This window comes from Triturus cristatus, chromosome 4_1, assembly GCF_964204655.1.
Source record: "Triturus cristatus chromosome 4_1, aTriCri1.1, whole genome shotgun sequence".
NCBI classification, from domain to species: Eukaryota; Metazoa; Chordata; class Amphibia; order Caudata; family Salamandridae; genus Triturus; species Triturus cristatus.
This window is the reverse complement of record NC_140585.1, coordinates 820,287,853-820,299,921: the sequence shown is the minus strand read 5'-3', so window position 1 is coordinate 820,299,921 and position 12,069 is coordinate 820,287,853. Positions and strand designations below refer to the sequence as shown.

The window sequence follows — 12,069 nt, the reverse complement described above, 5'->3', positions numbered from 1 at the left end:
CTGCTCTGACTCTCCTGCTTGTGGCGAGTCCTCTGCTGGTCCCAATGTTGCTCCTTCTTTGTTCTCCACACCAGTTGCCGCTGCCAAGGCTTGTTGGTGCTCCTGTCGGACACCAATCCCCTGGTTCTCAACTTCAGACGAGGGACAGCTCGTGCATTGCTCCTGGCCTTCTTCCACATTGCCTGCTCCTCCCAGCTGCAGTGACAAGTTCACCGTCATCATTTCTGAACCATTCGACATCGGTGGGCATTGCTCTTCCGTGGCTCCTGGTCACCTCCATTTGGCATAGACTCTGTCCCCTCTGCTTACAGGTTCTTCACTTCAAGAATCCACCCTTGGGTTCCACCGGACTCCTGCACAGTCTTTTCCAGTGGTATCTTTCCTGAAGTCCTCCATTGTGGTCTACGGTGGTTTCCGTTTGTAAATTCGCACCTATGCACCCAGCTTCCCTGGTGTAGGTATCCGGGTTCCTGGGGTAAACACTGGTGGGGTGACTCTCCAACCTTCAGTCTTCCACTGCGTTTCTACAGAGTCCACTGGGAAGGGTCCTTCTTAAAGGATGCAACCGCGACTTCCCGACTGACTTCTATTGGACACGTGGCTATGTTTCCACTCTGCACACACCCTCCGTGTGTTTCTTGGGAACTTACCACAGGTGGTTCCTGGTGCCTCCAGTTCATCTGAGTCTTCAGTCCGAGTCCCGACTTTGATTGAAGTTCACATTCCATATATGGTTTGGTCTCTCTCTGGGGAACACTGTATTTTGTGCTTCTTACCTTATTGCAATTTAAGTATTATTGTGTATTTGTGTTTATATCTCTAGGTAGTAGAAATGCCAATGTGTTAGTGAGAGTTGTGTAATAAATAGACATTTTATATATACACTGTGTGGCTTCTTTTTCATTTAAACTACACTACATGATTAACCTGGTAAAACAAGCTGCTTAACACTCCTTCAAGATAAGCCTGAAGGCTGCTCTCCACAGCTATGACTTTGAGAGCTTTCAGAAGGTTATCAAAAACCACTAAAACCACCATAAGGGTTGCCTGGATTAGTGAGTGGTGCCTCACTTAAATAAGTGTGTACCATATACTAATCCAGCGTCCTACAGCAAACATGACCCATATGAGTATCAGAGTGCTGTACAAATAGTAGACAAGTCATATATATAAAATAAGAAATCAATTATTTAAGCAACAGAACAACTGCAAAGTAACCATCAATAAGTTGGATTCATGACCCAGAGTTGTCCACATGAGAATCTTCCAGCTGAGTTCCTAAGGGTAGTTATTGGAGTAATTTGTTCATCAAAAGCCTTTTTACTTTATTTTGGAAGGAGGTCGTCGAGGGGTTAGGCTGGATTATGGGTGGCAGTAAGCGCGGAAAAGAAGAAGCTGGCATTAGCATGTCGAAGGGGGATTATATGGACTCTGTTGATGTCACATCCAGTGGACGACATCACTACGGAGTTGCATGATGCCCTCTACTAATGCGCAGAGGTACTGCTGAAAACGTTTTCTGGATCTAGTCTGGCGCTTGTAGGAAATTCAAAGGTAAGTAATCTGCGGCTAGATGTCTCAGTATATCAGATACACAAACTTCTGTGCGGGACAGTACTTGTGAGAAAGTGCCATCTTTCTTGCATGGTATGCCCCCCCTTTTTGCTGAATTGCTGAATGTACTTTGACTGAGTGTGCCCTGGACTCCTGCCAATCAGGTGCCCAGGGCCTATGTTCCTTCCCTAAAACCTAAAACCCAAATTGGCAAACCCTGGCCACATGTCAGCTCCTGGTAAATGGTACCTTCGGTACCCAGGGCCTTGTGACCAGGGAAGGCCTCTAAGGGCTGCAGCACTTATTGTGCCACCCTTAGAGGCCCTGAACCCTAACACAAACAGACTGTCCTTGTCGGCTAAGTGTCTGGGTACAAGACAAAAGAGAGAGTCGACATGGCACACATCCCTGTGTGCCATGCCCACAACCTACACTGCCCTGGCATACATCAGCCACCCCTCTAGCTGGGTGCCCTATGCCAGTGGTGTGGGCACAGGAACATGAGCCCTTGGGTACTGTAAGTGCAGTGCTGCCATTTAAGAGTATATGGTGCTGGGAGCTCGTCAAACACGAACTCCACAGCACCATAATGGCAACACTGAAGACTGAGAAGTTTGGTATTAAACTTTTCAGCACATTAAACCCGCACTGATGCCAGTGTGGGATTTAATGTACAAAGTACTACAGAGGGCATATTAGAGATGCCCCCGAAACCTAACCTACAATCCACGTCTTGTCTGAGAGGCTGCCTAGGCTGCCACACAGCAGAAATGTTGCTGGACCCCTGGGTGGAGAGCCCCCGCTCTCCTGGGCCTGCAACAATGCACATCCTGGGCGAGGTGCTAGGTCTACTCCCCCAGGATGGGCAGGGGGAAGCTTCAAAGGCATGCCGCCTTTGTGAGCTTCTCCAGGCCACTTGCCACCTAAAATCAACAGAGTAACGAAAACGGAAATACTCACCTGCTATTAGGAGAGATCGCAGTGCTGGATCTGGTGCCCAGCACTGACCCTGAAAAGTACTCCAAACCGTACTTACCACTAACTCAATTTTCTACCATAGGAAACCATTGACTGTTTTTCTGTGAAACGTCTTCTGTCAATTTTTGCAAACTACAAATATTCTTTAAAAATCGTACCAACTGTGAAAACGTAATTACTTACCTGTTTTCGATAGCTGTCCCAGTACTGAGCCTAGGAGCCAAGCACTGGATTACCAAAGTAACGAGAACATACTTTATCCGTAACTTGGAATTTTCTTTCATAGGAAACCATTGACTGTTTTTCTGTGAAATTTTCTTCCAAGTGTCGATTTTGCAAACTTATAAATATTCCTTAAAAATCGCCTATATAACTTAAACGCAGTTTCTCAACTGCTTACAGGTGGTACACTAGTGCTGGATCCAGGATCCAACACCGACCTAGGAAAAGTAACCATAACCCCACTTACCTGCTAAGTGAATTTCCTTACATAGGATAACATTGGTAATTTGACAAGAAAAAGTTTCTAAGTGTCAACATTTAAAATAGCAAAATATTGCTTACAAATCACAACAGTAACTAAAATGTATTTACTCACTTGTTTCCAAGAACTGTCCCAGGACTGAATCTAGGATCCAGTCCTGGAGTTAGAAAAGTAATCCTGAAAGTAATCAATTGCATATAACTTAAAATTCCCATTGAGCTCAATGTATTATTGTGTTTGAAATTGTGTTGCCTATTGCAACAAACTGTAACTATTGCATTCCAAGTCAATTGTCTTTTGCAAAGTATTTAACTAAAGCATCTCCTTCTGAGAAAGTATATTTTGATACCTCTTGTTGGTTCTAAAATAAAACAACCATATCTTTTTACTGCTCGACCAAGCTACCACTTTAGAGAGTAAGGTTATATCTATCTTTAGACTCTGCCAAACCTCTGGGGACTGTGGACTCTATACACACTGTACCTATTTGGGAACAGTATATATAGAGCCACTTTCCTACAGTACTGATTTTATTATTACCTCTGAGAACACCCCACTGCTTACAAACAACTCTTATTTGCACTAGACATACAGGCAGAGTACAGCAAGAGTGATTGCTGTCAATCGAAACACCCTCAACAATAGTCCCAATGGATGTCCCACAAAACATCACACAGACCACATGGGGTGAAACTGCTCGGAGGTGAAGTGAGAGGAAAAAAGTTGTTTCAAAAAGCTATTTAGGCAGCTGTGAGGCAGACACACATTGGAGAGAGGCATGTGCATGTCCACTCAGATAACTTGTGCATCGCAGCACACCTAGAAACAAAGGTAAATATTACAGTCCAGAGCAATACGCTGAGCTTAAGACCGAAAATAAAGACAATGCAGCCCACCTTGTCCAATGAGCACTTACTCAAGTATTTAAAAATGCACACACATGTGATAATAAAGACAAGCATTGGCATAGCCAATAGGTCTCGCTTTTGGGACCTTATAAGTATTTAGTTACGCAGCACAATATCCTTGGTGCAACAACATCAACCGTTGCATGGCTAAACACTTATAAGGTCCCCAAGGCAAAACCTATTGGCTATGCCAATGCTTGTTTCTAGTGGCAGGTTTGACTCGTAATAAAGTAGCACAGAACATCAATGTGCCTGCGGTAAAGAATGTGTACAATGCAGGTCACAGAACTGAGTATGAGTGAATTACCAGTTGCGCTATAAAAAATGATACAAGTCAGAGAGCGTGCTATGGAGAAGTGAGGGCAATGCTGGAGGGTAGTATTGATGGAATTAGTGGAGAAGGAAGTCATGGGGGGGGGGGCAACAAAGACTGTCTCACCAGGCACCACCAGCACTAAAGACGGCCCTGCCCCGACAGGCCAGGCTGCTGAAGCCAGCTTTGTACTGGCGAATTTCTCCTACTTGTAGCTAGCCAATAATTGCTAAAATAATTAACGAAAACTGTGTGAAGCAAAAACAAGGATGCTTTCCAGCGTGTGCCATTTAAAAGACATTTGATGAAAGTTTTAGCATGCAGCATTCAAATTCTATGAGGTGGCTATGCTAAAGAGAACATCCTTTTATGATTTCCCCAGAATTCTGAATCAAAATATGAATCTACACGTCTGTACACTGGGTATAGTGCTACCAAAGCCATGCTTCTGATAATGTCTGCTTGAAAAATAAAATGTCTGCTTGTACATACATAGCAGCCTTCACAGGAAAAAACTTTAAATTTCAATACGCTGGGCTGAGGCGTCTTATCACCATCTCTGGAAATAACAGCGAAAAATGTTAAAACACAACGGCAAAAAAATAAGAAGCATCAGAAATCACCAGAGAGCTACTAAGATGCATGTTTATTTCGCTCACTTAAAATTCACCTTTTCGTCAGCAGAATGCGATTTCAAAAGGGTGAAAGAAAAGCAAAAATGCACAGATAACACTGAACAACTGTGTCACCCTTTATGAAGATGAATAACCTGTTTCGGTCCATTAAGTTTGGCGTGTCATCTGACAACGGAGTTTATGCTCCGGCGAGGACAGAAAATGGCAGCGCGGTTAGAGACTAATCAGCTATCCGAGGAAGGGTGCAAATCGTTCGGGAGACAAGCCTCGACAGGAAAAGCACCATCAAAGCAAGAGATGAAAAATAGCTTTTGAAAGTAATGGCCTGCAAGCCTGTTTCTCGCAGTGTTGTCGTCAAGGGTGCACGGCATTCACAACACAACCAGCTCCTTCATCTCACGTCTGCTGGCACACGGGTGCAGAGCATCTTGGTCGTCAATTAACCTGCAGCGCTGAACCATACCACGTACGTAGATATACCTGGTCCAAACCAGTATGTTCCCTTAAGAATTACAAGTCCAACTACACAGTGATGAAACTCTTCACACAGTCTATGTCCACGAACAAACACGAGAGACAGAAACTGGGACACAAACACATCAACAGAAACAGGTTACAGAGACAACAAGAAAACAAGGAAGAAAGAAGGAAAGGAGACCTTAGAATACAGAAGGAGATATCGGGGGAAGATGAAAGGCGCATTAGGGGGATAGCGTGGAAAAAGAAGGGTCAGGAGGACTTCAGGGCAATAACGGGAGCGGAAAAGTGGAGCCTCGAGGGGGCAAAGGGCATGACCTGATGGAGGAGGGAGAGCAGAGAAGCATAGGGGTGTTAGGGGGCAGTCTAGCACGAGAGACGTTCGTAGAAGCAGAAGAAAGAGTGGGATAGCTTGTGGTAGAGCAAGAGAGGGGCGACCAGGCGAGCCAAATGGGGCATAACATGAAGGGAGGGTGGAAGAAGTGGGAGCGGTGGGGGGAGTGCACGCGCGCACACACAGGAGACAACTCTTGCAGCTGGGCGGGCTTGAGCCTTGAAGAAGTAAATAAGTGGGAGGGGTGGGGGGAGTGCGCGCACGCTAAGCAGCAGCTGTTTGCTCTTTTTCAAATCACACACTCGTGCTTGTGGCGCGCCTCTGCGTATGTACTATACATGACACTCCTTTGATTAAATGTGGGGTAAAACAGTCAAACCAAGATGATTAAAAAACGTGCTGGATTCAAGTGATGCCGGTAGGTGCAAATGAGCATCACGTCAGTTGATAAACACACTGACTCCCTGTCGGGAAGTTGTCCTGTGCAGAGTAGAATCAGTACAATTCCGCTGAGGGAATCTCGTAAGTGGGTAAAAATGCAAACCAGTGGCTCACTAGAAGTGAAATGCCAAATACCAGTTAAAGCGTGCATAAATCGGATGTGCAAAAAAGCGAGAAACCGTGAAGCTGGGATAATTCAAAAACATGCTGCATTCAAAGAATGTCAACTCGTGGAAACAAACAGAATCTCTGTTGTGGAATGTTAGCAAAACCGCTGTCTGGAATCCAGGTTATCATATCAGTGCGATTCCGCAGTGATAAATAAAAACATTAAAGTGTCAAGAAAAAGTGAAGTGCGAAACAGTAAAATGCTATCTAAAAGTGAAGTGCCAATGGTGTCGGTCAAACTTACGAAAAGACATGCATTTGAGTCTGCATCTTGGTTCATCGCCGTAGTTGGTGGGCGTGATGTACCCGAAGTTATAACAAGCATGGAAAACAGATTTATAGAAGAGCTCATTGGTACTGAAGGGATGAATGGGCAGCATGTTTGCATAGCGCGTCAAGTTACACAAGGGAGATTGATACAGTAACACATAAGAAATAAAAGACAAGCACTGAAATACAAGCGCGTCCCCGCGGCTGCGAAAGTTAATTGTGAGAGGGAGAGCAGGAGGTGAGCCCGAGAGTGATGCGCGCGCGCGCTGGGGAGAGCAGGGCCCCTCCAAGCAGGGAGAACACAGAAAGGAGTGGGGGCCAAGACATGCGCTGCTGACAAGAGGAAAGCCAGATGGCGCGCCTCTGCTCGTATGCGCGCGCCCGCTACTAACCGCAAGCTCTAGGACACAAGCAAAAGCGTGTGGTAGCATTTTCTGAAGCCCACTTACTAAAAGTCTCGCCACATCAGGGCATGCGCTGGCTCAGGCGAGACCTAAAAAAGGATGCTCTGTGAAGAAGATATTTGCATAGGATTACACAATTTGGAAAAGCAGGGAAGTGGGTACTGATATCAAGTTATCTGGTTTCCCATTAAGAATTTCAGCCAACAAATGAATATCTCTGTATGTCCCTCTCTCTTCCTCTACCGTTTACATCAATGGTCACCGTTTTGTCTTTTCATTGTTGCCTCTGGACGAAAAGCCAACACAAATAGCTGACCAGATTCAGTGTCCCCAGACCCAAATATGGAGCCAAGAATGCATTTATTTGGGGGCTGTCATACCACCAACATGCCCCTAAAGCTACGCCCCTGAGTAGAGTTTACGTATTTTAGTCTGAACCAATAATTGTCGATTAACAGCCACTGGAGGAACCACCAGCTTTTTTGTTTGAAAACTGGAAACACTGAAATTCCCCGAACTTATACTCCTTTTGCATCATCTAAATTAAAAGTACTATAAATATGGTGCCGGAATGAAGAGTTTGGTAAAGCGATATTAGGCACTTTTATTCTGTAATTAGTTGCTCCTGAGATTATGAGTCCCAAATGCAGTTACTGGTACTAGCCTCGACTACCTATTTTGGGTGCGCTGCAGATGGAGGTGGTGCAGTGCTCAGCAATGAAGTGCTGGTGTACCCCAAACAAATAACACTAAAGGGCAGCACAGCCAGATGTCTGGCTCTGCTCCCTTTACATCTAAGCAGCAAGCAGTAGATAAATACATTTAAAAGCATAAGCGTTTTGACTTTAATCAGGATCAAATATCGCTCATCGCAATACGATTTGCTGGATGGGGTGGAGGAGTTCCAAGATATGCCATGCGACATGTTTGAATTTTTGTTAGCCTAGCATCCACAGTGGGAAATCCTCTCTGGAAGACATTCTGAGATACAAGTGTACTCCTATGTGGGTATGTGATTCTCACAAAAACAGAACATCAGTGGCAGCTCGTAGGAAATACTAACGGCCAAGAGTTCACCCCATTGTTAAAAGAATCTGCTTCACTGCCTCTCAAATTTACTCTCTTCCCCCTCAATTACTCTGGCTCACATTCTCTCACTTGTTCACTCTCACTCACTGTTACTCACACTCAAACAAACTCGCACTCACTGGTTCTCATTCTTACTAACACACACATTCCCAGAGTCATTGATAGCGACACCCAACTCAAATCCGCTCCCTCACAACTTCCAATCGTTTTAACAATCACACACTCCTTCACTCACTCCCTCTTACTCACTTTCACTTATACATACACACTCAAACTCTAATACATAAATGCGTAAGCATTTTCCCCAACATATCAATATAAGTAGTTGGAATGTGATTTCCTGTAGAGTTTTAAAAACATCTGTTTGGAAACCAGACAAAAACAAATTCAGACATGCCTGAAAAAATGCTTAGCTAACCTCAGCCCCTGCTACAGGTGGTTACATTTCCATTTAGAGTAGCAGGCTCAACCAATGGTATCAGAAAAGGTATAAAAGTGGTTGTGGCCAGAGGAGGGATTCAAGCTGCAGTTTAACCAGCTTAGTTTAAGATCTAGTCTAAGAATGAAAAAGGGGAAAGGTGAAAATATAAAAGACAGATATGCAGCACGAGGCCTCCACCTTAAGTGCAAAACTGAAAATAAAATGTCATGCTAGCATGGATGTGCCCTCAAATAGAAAGTACAAACCAAGAGTAAAATACTTGTGTTTGTGATTATATCAAATGAGAGTTCAAGAGAGAATAGGGTCTACTCGGAAAGGGCAGACACCTATATCAAAAATGAATGTTTTCCAGCACAAAGCATTATGTGCTTGACTTGCGGAGGAGGCTTAGTGCGCAGATGTTTGCTGTAAAAGAATGCTTTTTTTCTCCTCTTATTGAACAAGACAAGTGTAAGAGTTGGAATGTCTTTCACTCATTTCCTCACCATGTAGAGTTTCTGATGTTCTGAAGAAACCACTTCAGCCAGCCGGAGACACTCCTGGTACTGCTTGGTGTTATGCAAGACTGTATGCAAAAGGAAGCACATCATTGGAAGGCACAGCCTCCGTAATAAGGACATCTGGTGGGTGCGTTCAGGGTCATCTTCTACATCCTGTGCACAGAAAAAATAAACATGAATTATGCATAAATGTAGCCCATTTACAGGTCCCAAAATGTTGAGTCAATACCGTAAAGAACACAGAAAGGCCAATTCTTTATACAGCAGAAGAAAGTATGATTCTGAAAATCTGATGATCTGCTGTTTTTCTTTTCTGACCCAATACATCTCCCCTCTTCTATGATGCATTATGTAACAGAGAGGGAGGAGACCCACCGCTAAACACAAAAAGTTCTCCACATCCTACTCTTTTCAAATTTGAAATTCTGCCCTCCAAAAATCCCCATCCCAGATGCTTATGACTGAGAAAGTCAAATAGATTGTCTATTCACAAAATACGTATTATTTGTTAACTATGAATGAAGAAGAACATGTTACAATATTCGCATGAATGAGTCAGTGTGAGGGAAAGCGAGCAGCAATTTAGTTTTTAGACCAGACATTTTGTCTTCATCTCCAAATGATCTATGATTTTTTTCCCTTTTGCAGAAATGAACCCACATTCATGTAGAGAAAATATCAGATTCTGCCAACAGATGAAGAAGCAAGATTGAATTACCTCTCTAACATCAACCATCCATCCACCGTTGACAAAGAGTAAAACATTGTACATTTTCTCTTTAACATCAAGTGTTAAACTATCCAGAATGCCTTTCCAGATACTGAAGTCCAGCTGCAAAATAAATGAATGTGTCAACATACACACGAAAAGCACAAAGCAAGACAAAATGTGAAACTTTACAATAACAATGGGTCAATAAATTTCTCCTTGAAGCTATTTCTTCAGCATTCAACATTTGATCAGGTCTTGCGGTAGGCATGACACCTTCTTTCAGGCCAATTTAAAACTTAAGTAGATCATCTGTCAAATCCCCAGTAAAAAAGGAACTAAAACCGTGCTAAAAACACATGCACAATTACATAAAATGGTTTTTGATGAAACTGTGCGTGGTCAGTCACCAAAGCAATGTTGAGTCTAAACTCTTTCAAATTGAATATGCTACTTACCAGTATGCATCTGTTCTTGGCATGTAGGGCTGCTGACATTCATATCTGTGCATAGATCGCCGCCTAGTGTTGGGTCCGGATGTTTGCACGTTGTTGTCCTGGAAGAGTCTTCGAAGTATCCTTGGATAGGTGACTCCTCCCCTGGACTACAGTGCGCATGGGCATCCTCTCCATCCTCAGATTGTTTTTCGCCATTGTGGCAGTGATGGAGTAGATACAGAAAGTGATGACCATGCTTGCAGTAATTCTGAGAGCTGCAGCTGCGACAGGCGCCGGGGAGGAGGGAGGGCGATATGAATGTCAGCAGCCCTACATGCCAAGAACAGATGCATACTGGTAAGTAGCATATTCAGTTCGAGGCATGTGGGCTGCTGAATTCATATCTGTGCATAGAATACATAGCAGTGCCCTCTATTAGCGGCGGCTACCCGTGCCAGCTGCAGCGGTCTGAAAAAGCGTCTTGAGAACAGCCTGTCCTACAGCTGCCTGCTGTTTTGACTGCACATCTACACAATAGTGTTTTGTAAATGTGTGTGTAGTGGACCATGTGGCTGCTCTGCATATATCATGCAGGGGAATATTTCCTAGGAAGGCCATGGAAGCCCCCAACTTACGTGTTGAGTGGGCTCGTGGTGGAATAGTTAATGTGCGTTTTGCCTTCTGATAACAGATTTGAATACACTTAACTATCCATCTGGCTATCCCTGCTTTGGAGATGGCGTTACCTTTGTGGTGTGGGGCAAAGGCAACGAACAGTTGTTTTGTCTTCCTGAATGGTTTAGTCCTGTCGATGTAGTACATGAGGGCCCTCCGTACATCTAGTGTATGTAGTGCCCTTTCTGCAACAGTTTGTGGGTTTTGGAAGAAAACGGGCAGTTCAATAGTCTGATTCATGTGGAACTGCGATATTACCTTGGGCATGAATTTGGGGTTGGTACGTAGTACGACCCTGTTGGCGTGAACCTGAATAAATGGCTCTTGAACGGTTAGTGCCTGGAGTTCACTAACTCTTCTTAGGGAAGTGATCGCTACTAGGAAGGCCACTTTCCAGGTAAGGAATTGAATCTCGCAGGAGTGTAGAGGTTCAAAGGGTGGACCCATCAGGCGTGTGAGGACCAAGTTGAGGTTCCACATTGGAGCCGGTGGGTGACTAGGTGGAATGACTCGTTTGAGCCCTTCCAAGAATGCTTTGATGGCAGGCACTCTGAATAGAGAGAGGTGCTGCCTGGTTTGCAGATAGGCTGATATTGCGGTCAAATGGACACGTATAGAGGTGTACGCCAGATTGCATCGGTATAGGTGTAAGAGGTAACAGATGATGTTGTGGATGGATGCGTCCAGCGGGTTGATGTCATTATTACCGCAATAAATGACGAACCTTTTCCATTTGGCTGCATAGCAAGCCCTGGTAGTGGGTCTCCTGGCCTCCTTGATGATGTCCATACAGTCAGGTGGCAGGTTGAGATAGCCAAACTCTAGGACTTCAGGAGCCAGATCGCCAGGTTCAGCTGTTGCGGATCTGGGTGCTGAACCTCTCCATGGTTCTGCGTCAAATGCGCGGGTTTGATCCGCAGCCTTTGATGCGGCACCACGGAAAGTTCGAGGAAGGTGGTGTACCACGGCTGGCGTGCCCACGTGGGAGCAACTAGGACGAGTGTCAGGGAGTGTTGTCGTAGTTTGCGAGCCACCAGCGGTATCAGCGGCGCTGGGGGAAAAGCGTACGCAAATCTGCCGGACCAGTTCATCCATATCGCATTGCCCTGCGACTGCGGATGTGGGAATCTGGCGGCGAAGCTTTGGCATTTTGCGTTTTCGCTTGTCGCGAATAGGTCTATTTCTGGATGACCCCACTGCTGGAAGTACGGTTGGAGTACTGATGGGTGTAACTCCCACTCGTGCATCTGG

General features: G+C 44.7%; 1 protein-coding gene across 2 annotated transcripts in view; it reads right to left on the bottom strand.

The window, feature by feature from the left end:
• Nucleotides 1-12,069, bottom strand: part of NUP107 (nucleoporin 107) — a 528,088-nt gene that overhangs the window by 28,553 nt on the left and 487,466 nt on the right. For both annotated transcript variants that reach the window (XM_085653472.1, XM_085653473.1), the window contains exons 26-27: nt 9,716-9,829; nt 8,983-9,150 (exon numbers count right to left, since the gene is read on the bottom strand). In XM_085653472.1, coding sequence (XP_085509598.1) covers nt 8,983-9,150; nt 9,716-9,829 — 282 coding nt within the window. The remainder of the gene's footprint in view (nt 1-8,982; nt 9,151-9,715; nt 9,830-12,069) is intronic.